This window comes from Rhinopithecus roxellana, chromosome 14 (assembly GCF_007565055.1).
Source record: "Rhinopithecus roxellana isolate Shanxi Qingling chromosome 14, ASM756505v1, whole genome shotgun sequence".
NCBI classification, from domain to species: domain Eukaryota; kingdom Metazoa; phylum Chordata; class Mammalia; order Primates; family Cercopithecidae; genus Rhinopithecus; species Rhinopithecus roxellana.
The window spans coordinates 77828179-77846220 of NC_044562.1; the positions used below are offsets into that span (position 1 = coordinate 77828179).

Genomic DNA, 18042 nt, shown 5'->3' on the forward strand with positions numbered 1-18042 from the left:
AGGTGGCATAAATACAGAATTAAACTTTTTATTACACTTTAGTGATTTAGACATTGAAAGTAACAATCCCCAGAGTTAGACTCAGCATAAACAGGTCCAGTGCAATTAACAGCACTATTAAACATGCATATTTTAAGTAGAGATTATCAGAGACTTCAAATTTAGAATCCAAGCTATATTAACTTCATGATTTCCCTAAATGAAGCTCTTTCTTATGAAGAACAAACAACTTCTTAAGGGTTAATTGAAATATTTTGTCAAATTTTATCAAATAAAATATTTTCAGCTGATCTAATCCACCATTAAGGCTACAATATAAAGAGCTTTTTTGGAAAAATCCAACTCCTTTTCTCTTCATGATTCCAGGGGCTATCTAAATAAACACAGCACAGGATCATAGTCACAGTGACTGAATGCTCCCTGAGCTTCATCCCATGGCTACACAAACAATTACATTTTCAAATGACTTGAGGAAGACATGCTCTACAACAGAAAGGTCAGACCACATGAAACAAATGTCTTCAATGAGAATTGTCTACTAAATATTTAGTACCTCATCCAGAACCTCTAGGTTGACCAAATCATCCTCAAGGCAGTATTTTTCAGCATCTTCCACACGATAAGGTCTTCTGGTATGCATCCTCTCATGCCTAGAAATTTATCAATAGAGTTTAAGCATTAAGACAGCAAATAATGCAGCAGAAAGTGGGCAGCAAGGATGGCTCATTCACAATCTTATCACATGATATGTTCAGAGACGTCAGAGACAGGGACAGGAAGTCCGGTCCAGGTCCCCAAGCTTCTCCTGCCACTGTAGAACTGTTGGGATAAAGTGATCTCCATAGTTCAAGTCTACTTTCTGCCAGAGTGAGGAGTGTTACCAAATGGGCTCACCTAATATGCATATTTGCTTTTCTTAAACGCCAAAGGCAGCACTTCCAGAATAAACACCTCTGATTTCTGCTCAGTGTCAGGCACATGGTTCTCACTGGGGTATAGCCTTAAATGCCTTACTTGTCTTGAGGTCCCCCTGCTCTATCTACCAGTACCACCCCCAACTTTTGTGATAGCTTTTAACCTACATAACACTTCCAGAGATTCATATAGTAAACAACAAATAATTGATCATTGTTTATGATTTTTCTTATTTATTTGAAATCCCTTTGTGACCCTTGTCCCATCCCACCCCTCTCTCATGAGGTGACCACTATCTGATGGATTTCCTTCCAGTCTATTTTCAAATATTGGTCAGATGCATATACGTACCCATAAGCAAAATACAGGTTCTGTATGTTTAGTTGTAAAAATGATATCATACTTAGGTTTTATAATGTAAGCTTAATTTTTTCATCAAACATGATGATTTGTAAAGTCTATTTATCTGTCTATCTACCTATCTACCTTACCCACTTACCTACCTACCTAGTTCAGTCACTTTAATCACTGGGTAGTATTATGCTTTATGAATATGTACCTATTTATTTACTCAGTCCTATGGGGGGGATCACATTGGCTAGAAGAGCTCTGGACCCTAGTTTCAGAGTTGCGAGCACTGTGGTGTGAGACACTCAGCAAATCCCTTAACAGCCACTATATCAGTTTTCTTCATCTGTAAATAGAATTACTCATGACTGATCTGTCTATCTCCCAGGTAGCTATGAAAGCACATATAGTCATGGATATAAAAATGCAATAAAGTTGAAAACATGTGCTAATTATTCTTCTTACATCCTTGTTAAAATTTGGAATCAATTTGCATAACTACACACATTACTCCGAATATCACTGACTAAACACAATCATACATAAACTGTCCTCCTACATACTGTAAATTCACTAGCCCAGAAGCGTAACTTCTTGGTTCTTCTCTGTCACTTTTATGCCCATCATCATCACAGCTTATGAGGATATCACCCACCATCTAGCTAGATCCTAGAAGCTGGTGTTGACTGAAAGTTTTATGGTAAGTACCAGCTAGAAGTCATGGCATCTTGATGCACACCCACCCTTTGGTATGCATTTCACAGAAGTAGGTAAAGAGGAAGAAGCAAACTTATCAGCTCTTCATATTGAGTCTTGAGTTTAATAATGAAATAGAAATGGCCAGATAAAACTGATTTCTCTCTTTCTAGCCTATTATATTAAATCTTACTTTTCAATCTCCATCACTGATAAATTTGAAAAGGGATATTTGAATCATGCTATTAGTCATCTCCAGTCCTAGAACCAGTTTTGCTGCTAATTAATATAAAGGTCCAAAGTAGAATGAAGCTTAGTTTTTATTTAATCAAATCAAATTTATAACCTAAACATTTTAAAATTATTAAACATAATTATTTATCTGTGTCTTTACATATTGGTTTTTTTTTTTTTTTTTTTTTTTTTTTTTGAGAGGGAGTCTCGCTCTGTCGCCCAGGCTGGGGTCCAGTGGCTGGATCTCAGCTCACTGCAAGCTCCACCTCCCGGGTTCACGCCATTCTCCTGCATCAGCCTCCCAAGTAGCTGGGACTATAGGCGCCCACCACCTTGCCCGGCTAGTTTTTTGTATTTTTTAGTAGAGACGGGGTTTCACCGTGTTAGCCAGGATGGTCTCGATCTCCTGACCTCGTGATCCGCCCATCTCGGCCTCCCAAAGTGCTGGGATTACAGGCTTGAGCCACCGCGCCCGGCCGTCTTTACATATTGTTGATGGCAAAGAAAAATCAAATTGGTTTGTAATACAGATTTTTACTAAAACTCAGAGCTGCTGCCTGCCTCTAGCTAGCCACTTTGTTAAATAAAACAGCAGGAGGATACATATTTCTGATCAAAATCCCCTTCACATAAAACCTAAGAATAATTTTGCTTGAAGTTACTCAAAAAACAAAATATTGGCCGGGTGTGGCGGTTCACGCCTGTAATCCCAGCACTTTGGGAGGCCGAGGCGGGCGGATCGCAAACTCAAGAGATTGAGATCAGCCTGGCCAACATGGTGAAACCCCGTCTCTACTAAAAGTACAAAAATTAGCTGGGCATGGTGGCTTGTGCCTGTAGCCCCAGCTACTCAGGAGGCTGAGGCAGGAGAATTGCTTGAACCTGGGAGACGGATGTTGCAGTGAGCCGAGATCAAGGCACTGCATGCCAGCCTGGCAACAGAGCAAGACTCCATCTCAAAAAAAAAAAAAAAAAAAAAATTATACCACATTTTCATGAAATAATTAAATTACCATATTAAATTCAGCTAGTTTGTCACCTTCCTACATTTACATCTCATAATTGCATAAAATAAGCTAAGTCAGTTTATTCTGCACATCATTTGACAAAGAAAATCAACAATTAGGCCAGGCGCGGTGGCTCACGCCTGTAATCCCAGCACTTTGGGAGGCCGAGGTGGGTGGATCACGAGGTCAGGAGATGGAGAACATCCTGGCTAACACAGTGAAACCCCATCTCTACTAAAAAATACAAAAAAATTAGCCGGGCGCGGTGGTGGGTGCCTGTAGTCCCAGCTACTCAGGAGGCTGAAGCAGGAGAATGGCGTGAACCCGGGAGGCGGAGCTTGCAGTGAGCCGAGATTGCGCCAATGCACTCCAGCCTGTGTGACAGAGCAAGACTTCGTCTCAAAAAAAAAAAAAAAAGAAAAAGAAAATCAATAATTAAAAAATTACCTCAGATCTGATTCTGGTCAAGATGGAGTAAGCACTCTCCACTCTTGTCTCTCACTGAAGACAACCAAATACCCTGGACGGAATGCATGGAGTAGCTATCTTAAGACTCTGAGAAGTAAATTTTAACAGGCAGATTGCGGAAGGAAGTCAGAATTCAAAATACCACTGAACCAGTGGTGAGTTTTCCAGGTTTTTTCTTTTCCTTCAGTAACTCCTGACCTGGACTTCATGGCAGCCTGAGCTCCTTCAGGAGTACCAAGGCTTCACATTGGATGACATTTTTATAGCCAACTAAAAATGGAAGCATGGACAAAACCTTACTTGCAATCTCACAAACAGATGCAGTCTAGTAGAAACTTTTAATTTTCAGTGTGAATATACACAATGCAATATCACTAGGATCAAAATTGGTATCTTCTGAGCCTGAAGCAGACTGTATGCTATGCCAATCTGTCTCACAGATAGAACTTCCAAGAATCATGCAGATGTTGTCTGTAAATCTGAGCTTGACTCCTGTAAAAAAAACTTCTCCAATAATATTGTATTAACAAAAAATAACTTTTAAAAAATTTTAACTGACTCTTTCCTTGCTTACAGGTGATCATACTCTTTAGAAATACTTGCTCCTAAAAGTGAAACAGGCAATCTAGAAGTGGAGGTAGATGCAAGACTTCTCTACTCTGATAAAGACCACTTCATTTTCTCAACCAGAAAAAAAAAAATATGTATGTGTAACACTATTTCTGCTTTCCCCAGCTAGTGTTATTTGGAAACTGCTGGCTGCTTAACTTTTCTCCTCTGGCTATGGGGTCTGGAGGGTCTGCTGTAGAGAAAAAGCATTATTTATTTCAATTTTTATCTCCTTTAAAAACATTATCCTAGATTTTACATAAGCTTATAAAAAGTGTTACATTGTTTTATATTTCTCTATTTTTAGTTGAAATTAATAAAAATAAATTTGATTTATTTTTTTCAATTTTATTAAGTGATTTGTGTCATCAGTAACTGTAGATCTTAATTTCCTTTAAATTCACACGCTCCACCTAGTGTGCCACTTGAGAATAGCATCTATTATCAATTTTTGCTGAAGAATTCCTCGTTTAATGTGAAAATTACAGATCTCCAACTAAAAGCTACTTGGATTGAGTATTCCAAAGCTCAGAGGAATGCAGACATAGATAAATGAATGGATAGATAGCAAAAAACATTCTACTAAATCAAAAGTATGTGGTAAGGCACTGTTGTTTTAATGGCTCAGAAGATGTTTTCAAATTCCAGTAAAGTTTATATTGCTTTTCCTAGATTTCCTACTTGTTTTTATGAGTCTGTAAGTATGTTGGCTGCCAAGGCTGGCTTCTCAGACAAACAGAGTTTGCGAGTTGGAGCTTAGAGGGAAAGTCTTGGTTTGGACTGGTTCCTGGAGTTTGCTTTTGGTGAGGCAGTGGAGCGGGAGAATGTGGAGAGCAGGACTGGTCTTAGGTTTCAGGGATCAGGTAAAGGGGAAACTGGTGCCTGAATCCACGGATCAAGTAGGGTGGGAATGAGGGCAAGTCTGTACCATCAAGTCCAAGGAAATGGGTGCAGCGTAAGAATAGAATCGGAAGACCAGGAAAGACAGAGCCAGAGGTAGAGGCTGGGAGTTCCCCTAAGACAACAGTGAGCATCGATGAGGTCGAGGATGAGGGTCTTTGTTCAAATCTTTGGCCCAGCCAGTGAGTAGGAAAGGAGCTTCAGAGGGCACCAAACTGGTTCAAATACTAGAGGAATTATCCTCATGAAATAAACTCCTAAAGTGTTGCAGCTTTCACTCTAGTTTAATCTCTATATCTGCATTATGGTTAAAACCATTTCTGTGTCAATGCTCTCTAATATCCCATCACTGGGCCTGCTAGCTCCTTTGTTTGAGCTGCTAGTCCTATGAACTATATTGACAAACATATTTTGCCCAAAAATGACTCATTAATCAATTAGCCTCTTTCTGTCTGCCAATTATGCCTGTGGAATTGGAGGCTTCCACGTAGGTAGGTACAAACAGGGCTGCAAGAACTCCATGTAGGTGAGACAGGATATGTTCTTCCCTTCACTCACCAACTATGAGGAAGAAAAGGTGCAGGCTCGAAGATATCTTTCCTCAAGAATCTAGGACAAAAGCCTCTATGGCCATAGAGAGAACCCAGGGATCACTCCCTTATCACTACATTCAATGGATTCCATAAAAGAATGAAAACATTACTCAAAACTGAGAACGGAGTACTGTTACTACACCAAGGTCAGCGATGTTGACTATTTCTTCTAAATCTTTATTTCCATTCAATACACCCTTTGATAACAGAGACAATGAAAGAGAAACTTTTATTTTACGATAACTCTATAATAATGGACCTAGAATGAGAAAAACAGTAGCACACCATTGAGGAGTGATGTTATTCTACCAGCTGGATACCCTTAACTATGTGAGCTGTATCTTGTCCCTGAACTTAAGGCTATATCTATCAAACAATACCATGCATAGATTTTAAAATAGGATAATTGTTTGGGTGGAACTTACTCTAGTATCTGTCCATTTTTCATCTAAGCACAGTTTTGGCCAGAATCCCAATAAATCAGCATCTTATCATTCATCATATTAAACAGTATTTGATATACCCAACTTCTCTAAGCAGCAAGAATCAGTAACACCAGCATAAAATTAATATTAACGAACTTATTTGCTCATTTGTAGATAGATAGATATAGGTATACATAGATAGCAGATACTAATTATAGCAAGGTGTAGATTTATTTCTTCTGTTAGGAAAGTAAAAGGATCTTTAACCTCCTATGTGTCAAGCTTCTTCAGCACTTTATGAAGTAATCTTTCTGGAGTTATTCATTTACATAAGAACCCAAGAACCCATTAATGTATATAATATGGAGTGTTGTGTGTGTGTGTGTGTGTATGTGAGTGCATGCATGCACACATTTGAAGGTAGAAGAGGGAGAGAGTGAGCAAGGATTACCGGGGAAAACTCGGGCAGTTAAATAGTGAGAAATCTGTTTTTAAAGGTCATTGCTGCAGGTGGAAAAGAAATCAAAAGCTGAAGTCATTGTTTTAATCAGCCTCAGGCAAATTGCAAGGGCAGAATTACAATCCATTAAACAGAGCAGAAAAAAAAAAAAAAACCCCAGCAACTCAATTCTTCTACCAAGTAATACCTAGAACAGACCCTTGGCATTTAGGGTTTAACATCTGTGGTTTCAGCTAGTACCAAGCCACCTGCAGGGGCACCGCAGGCTGGATCTTGTAATTTTACTGAGGTTCACGGTTGAGTTCATGGTCGTGGCAGAGACAACCGATTCCTTTCCCTGCCTCCACTCACATTCCAGAGTGGTTTCACTCTTCTCCCAATAACCCTTGTAAAGTGATAAAAAGCATGTTTTCAATCTACTTCTCTGAACTTTAACAGTATGATGACATACCAGATGATACTAATGAATTCAGGGAATTGTAAAACTGGTTTGGGGAAGAAGCCTTTTTGCAGATCAAGGAAATAGGTGCTGATATAAAGGAAATGACCAAATAGTTTAAAAACACCCCCAACAGATTAAGTAGCAATGTACCCTCAACTCATTGTTCACATAGTTTTAGGGCTTCTTAACCTCCTTTAAAAGAGTAAGACTTGGATTCATAACTGCTCTATTGTACCTGAATCAAATATATGTGTTGGCACAATTATAATTTACTGGAAAAACTTAAATTCCAGTGGCGTCATACATACACTATAATCAGCATCAGGTAATGGTATCTATCAAATCTCAAATAGTACAATGTCACTTCTCCACAGGTGCCTCTGCTGTCCTTATCTATAGCTGTAGTGTGTGTGTGTGTGTGTGGGGGGGGGGGTGTATGTGTATGTATATGTATGTGTGCGTGTGTATATATATGTATATGTATGTATGTATGTATACATAGTGAAATAGGGATGAATCACATCCTGGCTTTCCAAAAAGCACTCAGAAAAGCCTGAATGGTTACACCAGGAAAGGTGAGACAGGGGCCTAACAAACTCAAGCTCTCCATGCCCAGTACAGCTTCTGCTCTATGTGAACAAGCCCTCTATGATTCTTAGCCTTGCTCTTGAATACTCTTGAATATGTGCCATAACTGAGATGGACCACTTCCCTGTAACACTCTTCTCCCAGCACTACCTTCTACCCCCTCACTGTGACAGAGGAGCAAAATTGTGTATTCTCCCTGCTCCCCTCTGTCTTTTCCCAACCATTGCTCTCCCTAACCAATCTCTCCCCTTTTAAAAGTTCACATCATACTCTGATATCATCCTTTTCGGCAAGTGACCCCCAATTTTCCTTTCTCTCTACCCCTTCCCCTGATATCAGTCTTTGGTTTCCCCATGTCCCACCAATCACTTTGTTAACTCTTCCCACATTCTGATCTAAGAGTTCCTCAACTTGTCAACACTTAAAAAACATTTCTTTCTATTCCACTGAAGTTGCCCACAAGTTCAGCTATCCCTAGTTCCTAATTATCTATCAAAAGTTCCTAGGATCTCAGTTCTACAATCCCTTTCCTCACATCCCCTCACTGAACCTGCTCTTCATCTTTGTTGTAACAGCGAGTCCCCGAACTAGATCAGTCTCAAAGTCAATAAGCCAGTCTGGTGTCACTTTCTTCCCTACCCCCAAAGATCCCAAGGCCACTCTTCTACTAACCTTGATTCCCTTGCTTCCTTACCCACTCATCACGTCCACTGAAGTCAGTCTCCAGCCTGAAGAAGACCATAATGTCTGCTTTCTCTACTCCTAACTCCTTGCTGCTAAGAGTTAATCGAGATGACAGATGAGAAAGGCGGCAGTGGTGATGGTACATTTTCTGAGAGTTTCTAGTGCCAAATGCTGTCCTGAATGCTCTACGTGCATTATCTTAGAGACGGATTAACTTCACTACAATAGGATGCTGTTCAGTTACGTTCCACCTGGGTTTTCTATGCTATTAAGCAATCATGATGTCTATCTTTAATTGACCCTTTATCATATTCCTCATAGTGACTATCTCGAAGATTTAACACTTCCCTGGAGTACCCATTCCACTCCCAACTCTGAAACCTTGCTAAGTTTTTTTTTTTTTTTTTTTTTTTTTGAGAGATAAAGGCCATTCAACATGAATTTCCTCACAATACCTCCTCTCCTCCCTTAAGTTTTCTGAGTACTTTTATCTAACCTTTCTGTGTCTTTCCCAACTTAGAGTTTCTCTCTTTCTAAGGTGAACTTTCCTTTTAGGCCCCTGACCCACTCCCTGTTGCTTCCTCCATTGTTTCCTCTCTCTTCTGTCTTCAATGTCTCCCTCTCTCTATATCCTTCCCCTTCACCTGTCCAAGTGTTCCCCAATCCTTTAAGAACTGGCATTGTTCCCTGCAGCCCCACTGAAACTACCAACTTCTCTCTCCCCTGGGAAAAGTACTAAAGTGGACAGAATATTCCTTACCTTTGCAGGAATAGTAAGAAAGTTTTCCCTGTAGGTTATGTTTCATTACTCTGTATCAGCTCTCAAATCCAAAAGAGTTACTCTAGCTGGAGGGCCCGGGACTGCTTAGATCATTGAAGAACTCTCTTTCAGGCAGAAAGCTGGAAGCCTTGTGTAATATCTGGAAGTACTCAGCATTGCATTTGATAGACTATGAAGACGTGTCTTGCAATTTCTATGTGATTGTATCGTGAACCAGGCCAGGGAGGCAGCCCAGTTTGGGGAGGCCCCATCACACTTCTCTCTTTCCCTAATCTCCCTCAATCAGTCCATCACTAAGTCCCGACAATACCATTATTTTAATATCTTCTGCCATTTGTAATTACTATGATCTGCTCACTAGTCTCCTTAGTTGCAGCCTTGCCCTGCTTCATTCTCCATACTGCAATCAGAACAACTTTCTAGAACTCATCAATAGCTCCCTAGGGCCTAAGAAACAAATTCAAGCTCCTTAGGCCCATTATGACCTGGCTCCTGTCTACCTTGTCTCTCCCTCCCACCTACCCCACACCAAGCTCCAGCCATGTCAACTAATTGTTCACCAGATGCCCCAAGCTCTCTCCAGCCCTTGTGCCTTGCCCTTTGCTCACTGCTCATTCTTTCCCCTCTACCCCAAATAACCCCCTTTCCTTGACTATCTTCAATTTGTTCTTCAGGACAGTTCAAGGATCATCTTCCCAGAAGCTCCGGGGCATCTTCCCCCACCATCCCAACCCCAGACTGACTTAGGTGTCTTTCCCAGGTGCTCTGGGAGGTATCCCAGGCATTCCTTTATCTAGGTACTTTTCATGTTGAACTGTTCTCACCTGATTCTTGTCTCTATCACATACCAGACTATTAGCTCTTTATCAGGAACTGCATCTGATTTGCCTTTGTAATCCCTCTGTTCAGCACAGGGCCTGACACATACACAGGTATAAATGCCTCTTGAATGAATAAATTAGATATTGAATAAGAGATAAAATGGGATATTTTTTAACATTCAGTACCTCAGTACTATTTATTTTCGTGATCTTTTACAGTAAGTAAAAAGATGAATTTGCACAGATTATGGGCAAGAGGTAGTCAGTGTTAAAAAGAAATGAAAGACTCAGAATTAAATAGGCCTTGTACACTACTTCTACTACTAACATTTATGGAAGGTGCACTATTCTAAGCATTTTACATGTATTGACTCACTTAACCCTCAAAATAATCCCCATTTTATAGAAGAAACTTTGGAAGAGAAAGATTAAAAACATATCCAGTTAGTGGCTGGCCTGAGATCCAAACCTGGTAGAGCAATAGGTTCTTTTTTTCCCTTCCTTTCTTCCTTCCTTCCTTCCCTCTTTCCTTCCTTCCTTCCCTCCCTCCCCCCTTTCCCTTTCCTTTTCCCTTTCCTTTCCTTTTCTTTCTTTCAGACAGGGTCTTTATCTGTTGCCCAGTCTGGAGTGCAGTGATGCAATCACAGTTTGCTACAGTGTCACACTCCTGGGCTCAAGTGATCCTCCCACGTCAGCCTCCTGGGACTACAGCCATGTGCCACCATGCACGGCTGATTTTTCTTTTACTTTTTATAATTTATTTAACTTTTTAGTAGAGATGAAGTCTTGCTACAGTGACCAGCCTGGTCTCAAACTCCTAGGTTCAAGTGATCCTCCTACCTCAGCCTCCCAAAGTGCTGGGATTACAGGTGTGAGCCACCACACCCTGCCAAGCCAGAGGTTTTAACCACCACATTGCACTGCCTGCCATAACTGTGTAGAAAAATGATGAGTGGGTAATTTGGCCTCAATCATCTATATACTCACCTCAATTTTTCTGTGTGTGTGTGTGTGTGTGTGTGTTTGTCTGCTTTAACTTGAAAAATCACAGCTTTAAATATATTGATTTATCAGCATGGAATGATATTTGAGGGTTTTTCCTGGTAGGCTGAAAAACATCTATGTAGCCAGCTCTTTGCCGGTTGCAAGAGGAAGCAATAGTACAAGAGAGGTGGCAGGTTACATGTCAATTACGTGCACTGTGTTTCCTTCGGAATTAATTTTCCTACATCCTAAGGAAGTGATTGTTTAAAGTGTTGATACCTATTTGTGAGGTTGTATTTTTTTTTATGGTAGTTCAAAGAAACACAAAACACTGAGTGAAACTCGAGATTACAAAGACCCTGTGAGAAGCCTTTGCCATTACATGAGGCTTCTGACATCAAAGGAGTTAACAAAGATAAAGAGAAATTAGAGAAAGGGGATGAGAGAGGCTGGTGTTACGATTTTCTATGGTAAAAGGAGAAAGATTTTGGTTTTTTTCTTTTCTTTTTTTCTTTTTTTTTTGAGATAGAGTCTCACTCTGTCACCCAGGCTGGAGTGCAGTGGCGTAATCCAGCTCACTGCAAGCTCCGCCTCCCGGGTTCAAATGATTATTCTCCTGCCTCAGCCTCCCGAGTAGCTGGTATTACAGGGCCCCCACCACTATGCCCAGATAATTTTTTGTATTTTTAGTAGAGACAGGGTTTCACCATATTGGTCAGACTGATCTCAAACTCCTGACCTCGTGATTCGCCCACCTCAGCCTCCCAAAGCGCTGGGATGACAGGCATGAGTCACGCACCTTTTTTCTTCAAAAAGAATACAAGAGAGAGAGAGCATAGATCTGGACAGGCTAAGTCAGGCAAATGTGAAAACCCAGATAATTTGGCAAATGAAGTCTTAGAAATCATTCCGTGGCAAATCCCAGAACAGGGAGACAAGGAGGAGATGTTGGATTTGACTCATACCCTTTAAATGTTGGGTTTGTTTTCTGCTTAGTTTGTATTTTCTTTTACTTCGTCTTCATTTTTGGTGGTGCTGGGGCTGTGTGTGTGTGTAGGTGGCTGGTAGGGGTGGTGGCTGCTGTAAAGGAACCAAAACAAGGAAGAAAAGAGATTTCAGCTCCCTGGGGTTTAAACACAAGTTCCTACTGCTTCAAAAAGACCCCAAGTCACAAGAATTTCCCTGCATTTCTCTACTCTGTAGGGAAGCCATAGAAACAGAAATGGCAGTGGAAAAAGGAAACAAGTAGGAAAAGAAATCCACACTGAGCTATCCAAAAGGGAAGAAAAATCAGCAAAATATAGTCACCTTGAAACTACGCCTCCAGCTCCAAGAGTTCTGAGGCCAGTGTTTGGCTTTTTGATTACTAAACAGCTTTCTGCAGAATATATGAATATTTCCAGAACTTGCAACTTATGATATTTTATTTTCTTCACCTCCAGTACTTTGAATGTTCTTTTAATAATAATGGACTGAAGCTTATCTGCATCCTGGATGGTTTCATAAAACCAAATAATTGCTGAGCATAGGAAGCAGGTTTATTTACATTTAATTTTTTTAAAGAGAAATTCTGCCACCCTCTGGACAGAAATCAAAGATCTATTTCTTAGCGATTCACCAAGAAATACTGTTTAAAGCACTTGCCCCAGAAAATAAACATTTTTATAAAAATCTACCTTCTAAAAAAAAAAAATGGAGGATGAGGTAGGGTAGGAATCACGGCTGCTTTAGATAGAATAAACAATACCCGAAAAATCTTACTTAAAAATACTAAATCGACTCTAAGGAGTTTGAAACGAAAGAGAAAATGGTCTCAGAGCACATTAGAGAAACAGCCTCCAGTGTTTAGCTCAGAATCTTTCCAAAAATCTGTACTTTACAGCCTCCATGACTGCTCTTCAGTCTACAACAGCCAAGTAAAGGTGTTTCACACAATGTCAGCCATGGTTGCTTTCCTACGGTTACCCTTATTGGTAAAAAAAAAAAAAAAAAAAAAAAAAAAAAAAAAAAATCTAAATTTCTGTTAAATGTAAATATATATATTTGATTTTTTAACTAGAGCTAACTGAACACCAGGGCAGAGTAAGATTTCAGCCACTTGAGAGAAATCGGCCATAAGAGCACAAATAGGCAGTTTGTTTCTGAAGCTCTCCTGCTCTCATCCACTGGGCATGGAGTACTTAATGTCATGTAAATAAAACTCTTAAAAATGCAGGGATGTGATAATTACCAGTAATAATGCTGGGCAAATCAAAACACATGACATGACATTTTTATAAACAACCACAGGGAGAAAGAAGAAAGAGAGTACAGTACCTGGTTTTGGTAACAGGATTTAGATGCTTCTGGTCTTGGAGAACCTTGGCCAGCTGTTTTTGCAGAAACAAAACCTTTCCATGTACTCCTTTAATAAATGGGTGGTCAAGGAGATGTGTGACGGAAGGTCGCCTTTCAAAATCCTTAATAAGACACCTGTTTGCAAAAACCAACAAACAATCCAAAGTACAATCTTAGACACCCTGTTCACCTATGAATATGGGAGAGAGAGAGAAGGTAAAAGCTAAAACCTGATCATTGGTTAATGATACACAGCTCTTTCTTTATTAATATGTACCAGAAAATAGAAAAATAGTAATTCTCTATTAGTTGAATTAATTAAAACATCAGAAATCTGTCTTAGTTTGTTTTAAGCAAAGTTGAAAATACAACTTTACCATGAATTTGAAGTACTCAAAACACTGAAAATACAGACTGCTCAGACAAATTTCTACCTGCATTTTCATTACAGAAAAATATTTTCAGTGGAGTCAAGGTGATTTGTGTATATATATATACACACTTTATTTTAGAAATATGTAGAATTAAATACTATCACCTCAATTAAATCCTAATATATGAAATGTCGCTTGTTTAATGGTAGGGAAAAGGCATTTAGGACTTAAAAGGAGAGAAACTAATCATAAAGAAACCTTCACGGCCGGGCGCGGTGGCTCAAGCCTGTAATCCCAGCACTTTGGGAGGCCGAGACGGGCGGATCACGAGGTCAGGAGATCGAGACCATCCTGGCTAATACGGTGAAACCCCGTCTCTACTAAAAAATACAAAAAACTAGCCGGGCGACGAGGCGGGCGCCTGTAGTCCCAGCTACTCGGGAGGCTGAGACAGGAGAATGGCGTGAATCCGGGAGGCGGAGCTTGCAGTGAGCTGAGAGCCGGCCACTGCACTCCAGCCTGGGCGGCAGAGCAAGACTCCGTCTCAAAAAAAAAAAAAAAAGAAAGAAACCTTCACAGAAAGTTTGGTGCTTGATTTCTAATGTCTTCTGAAGAACCAGAAAAACTACAGAACAGGAAGTGACTACAATATAATTCAGATGAATTGGGATAGAATTATACAAACAGGGAACAAAAAGTCCATTCAAAATGGTAAAAATTGGGTTGCACTTAAACTCTTCTGTGGTTAATTGGTTAAAATCATACCGGCATAACTACTTTCTGTTTTAGATTCAAAAGCCTTTTCAAAACAAACAATGATTTAGTACATTTTGCTGCACCTTCTGTGTTATTCAAGATGATTTTGATACAGGGAAATTTCTAGTGAAATTGAATCTGACGAATACCCTTCCAATTGCCATCACATTTTTATTCTGCGTAGCTGCCCTTGGCAAGAGGAAGAAATTTTAACATCCACCCTTTTAAGCTATCAGTCTTTAGCCCACATTGGAGGCTTAGGATAAATGGATGCCATTCTGCCCACTCCATGAAATGAACGTCTTCAGTTTACTCAATAGTGGCATGCTAGCAACATCTAACATATAACATATTTTTAATGAAATTCACTGACAAATGGTAAAAAAGTTCAGCCTCACCTTGAACATCTTTTCAGAACATTTAAGCAGAGTTCTTGAAACAATCCTCAACAGTTCAATTTACAAAAAAAGCTTTAGCCTTTGCAGTTTTCAGTTCAAAACACTTTCATATCCCTTACCTTCTAGTACTGAAAAGATGTTCGGTAAATTTCCCAGTCAGTCTGTTTTAGAATTGATTCAGGGGATTCCCTATCTATTGGAACTGGAGCTTTCGGCCAGAAAAGCCAACAGAACCTAAATTATCTCCATTCGGCTGCTTGCAGGACTATAAATACCACCTCTGCCTTGCCATGGGAAGAAATACATCATTTGACTTTTATAGGTTCAGGGCCTTTGGTATAATCTATTATTTTTCTGTGGAAAATAAAAAATCAGTGCATATGCTTTAAAAAGACTGTGTTCATGCCTTTACATTAGCAATCTTCCCTTGATTCCTTGTATATTCATCTCTATATGTAACTATCAAAGTTAATATGCTTTGATATTATGCAAAAATGCTAATAACCATGTTTCCTGAAAAAAGAGGGAATCCAAGAGGTAGTTATACTGTCAGTAACATAGGTGCACGGCCCAGTCCTCCTAGCATTAGGAATAGTGTATAAAAACTCCTAAGGTAAGCTTAGCTCCTATGTCCTCTGAGAGTTCCTACTGAAGATGCACCTGGTAGTTTTGCACACCCCCAGGAACCTCAGAGGGGACAGGTAGGATGGGAGTGCGGGAACTGCTGGATCTGAAGCTAAGCCTGCTCAGTGATTTTTTAATAAGTCACATCATGTCTGTTTCTCATCACCAAATAGGCATATCAGTATTGAAGTATTTCCCAAACATGGAGAGAGAAATTTCCTATTTCCTCACATAATATTCACCCCACCACCCATCCCCCACATTTTTTTTTTTTTTTTTTTTTTTTTTTTTGCTTTCTTCCTGTGTTAATTGTTGAAGCATCATCTGACTACTAGGGAATGCTCGTTGAAAAGAAAGAATGAACAAAAGGACCAGGGGTCCCTCAATAGCCTGTTGACTGGTGGCAACACTTCAAATTAGTAAACACAGGGGCAGAGGCTGAAGGCGGGAGGAGGAAATTAATAAAAAATTCATAGCACGTGAAGGGGAAAGTGAGCTGGAGCTGCCTCTACCTTCCTCCTTAAGATAAGTACCTCAGCGCAGTGTTCCAGGTGAGGCCTGAAAACAAGGTCCTTTGGGTGCTTCAGTAAGTAAAGCTCCTTGAACAGGGATTGAGAAAGACTGGGAAACCCATACTCCATCCAGCCTTATGAAAATATGTCTCCACTGGCGTCTAGGGATGCAATGAAAGGTAGTATAGCTTGTTTCACAATGTTAGCATCCACTGGAGAAGCAAGGCTTCCAACAAGGTCGCAAGATCATTTGATATGTTGGAGAGGGTCCCTCTCTAGATTATGGAGGAATAAAAGAAATGAGTGACCTGTAAGCCCAGCACTTTGGGAGGCCGAGATGGGTGGATCATGAGGTCAGGAGATTGAGACCATCCTGGCTAACACGGTGAAACCCTGTCTCTACTAAAAAATACAAAAAACTAGCCGGGCGAGGTGGCGGGCGCCTGTAGTCCCAGTTACTCGGGAGGCTGAGGCAGGAGAATGGTGTAAACCTGGGAGGTGGAGCTTGCAGTGAGCTGAGATCCGGCCACTGCACTCCAGCCTGGGCGAAAGAGCGAGACTCTGTCTCAAAAAAAAAAAAAGAAAAAGAAATGAGTGAACAATGAAGTCAGAGAATTAGACAAAGAAACTAGCAAGTAAATCTGTTATTGCTTGAAGATCCAAAAAATGAAGATAGTAAACATTCTACTTTCTGGAAGCAATGATCAAGAGGATCTGTTGGCCAGGCATGGTGGCTCATGCCCATAATCCCAACACTTTGGGAACCCAAGGTAGGAGGATTGCTTGAGCCCAGGAGTTCAAGACAAGCCAGAGCAACATAGTGAGACCTCATCTCTACTAAAAAGAACTTAAAAGTTAGCGGAGCACACCTGTAGTCCCAGCTACTCAGGAGGCTGAGGCAGGAGGATCACTTGAGCCCAGGAGTTTGAGATTGCAGTGAGCTCTGATCACACCACTACACTCCAGCCTGGCAACAGAGTGAGACCCTGTCTCCAAAAAAAAAAAAAAAGCTTTGTTAGTTCTCCAAGTAAGAAAGACTGAAGTGGGTTGAATGTCTGTCATGATAAAGCTCTATTAACTTCAGTAGGGATGGCACCAGGTTCAAGAGCCTGAAGGAGAGACCCAAAACCAACGAATGAGACATAGGGTTTTATTAGGAGGATATACAGGGATGATGCAGTAGCCGTGTGTTGACAGAAGAACCACCACTGCATGCAAAAAGCATGCAGTTTATATAGCATTTTCCCTTCACTCCCTCCTCCTAACAACCTCCACCTGGCAACCTTCATTTAACCTGAAACAAAGAGCCTCACTCCCCTGTATGATGATGTCCCACAGGAAGAGCCCAGAGCTCAGATATTCCTCACAGACAAGGAATTGATCTCTGGGTTGGGCATGCTCTGAACTCCAAACACATATTCAGGTGCAACTGCCATACAGGGTCATCCTCAGGATATTCTCAAGTTAAATTATTGCTGTAGGGTGTGTCTACCATACACCATCATACCACAGGATCAGCAAAACTGAACCTGAGTGTAAAGAGGAAGAATGCTAAGCAGAGCTGTGACTCTGCAATTGCATTGGAGGATTTTTAGGGAAAGGGCATGAAGAACTTGAAGGTATAGCTTTATTCTAAAATATTCCTCTATATATTTTTTTCTCATGGGGAGCAAAGAGCCAGTCTGAAATGGAATTATTATTTTACAGATAAATAGAGGAAAGTTATTCCTTAAGAACAGATAGAAAGTCCTGCGTTACTAGATATCAGAGCATAGCATCATATCATTTACTCAGCAAACGTTTATTACACAGCACCAGAATTAGCCAAAATATATAAATAAATTAAAAACTATGACCCTTTTCCTCAAGGATCTACAATCTAATTGGAGGGTGGAAGGACAAGAGAAACACATGAAACAGCAAAAGCCATTATGTTTGCTTGTATCTTTAGGATAAGAAATAATAACACAAAAGCATAGGGCTTCAGAGACTGAGATTTTTTGATTCTAGCCCCTCTTTTAAGAGGTAAGGAAACGGGATCAAGTCCTGATAGTGATGAGGTCAATTCCTCAACTCCCACAGGAGG

At 40.3% G+C, this 18042-nt stretch overlaps 1 protein-coding gene across 1 annotated transcript in view; it reads right to left on the reverse strand.

Moving 5' to 3' along the window:
- MYO3B (myosin IIIB) overlaps positions 1-18042 on the reverse strand; it is a 502779-nt gene that overhangs the window by 289439 nt on the left and 195298 nt on the right. The window contains exons 9-10 of the mRNA XM_010377618.2: positions 13272-13427; positions 554-650 (exon numbers count right to left, since the gene is read on the reverse strand). Of these exons, the coding sequence (XP_010375920.2) occupies positions 554-650; positions 13272-13427 (253 nt within the window). The remainder of the gene's footprint in view (positions 1-553; positions 651-13271; positions 13428-18042) is intronic.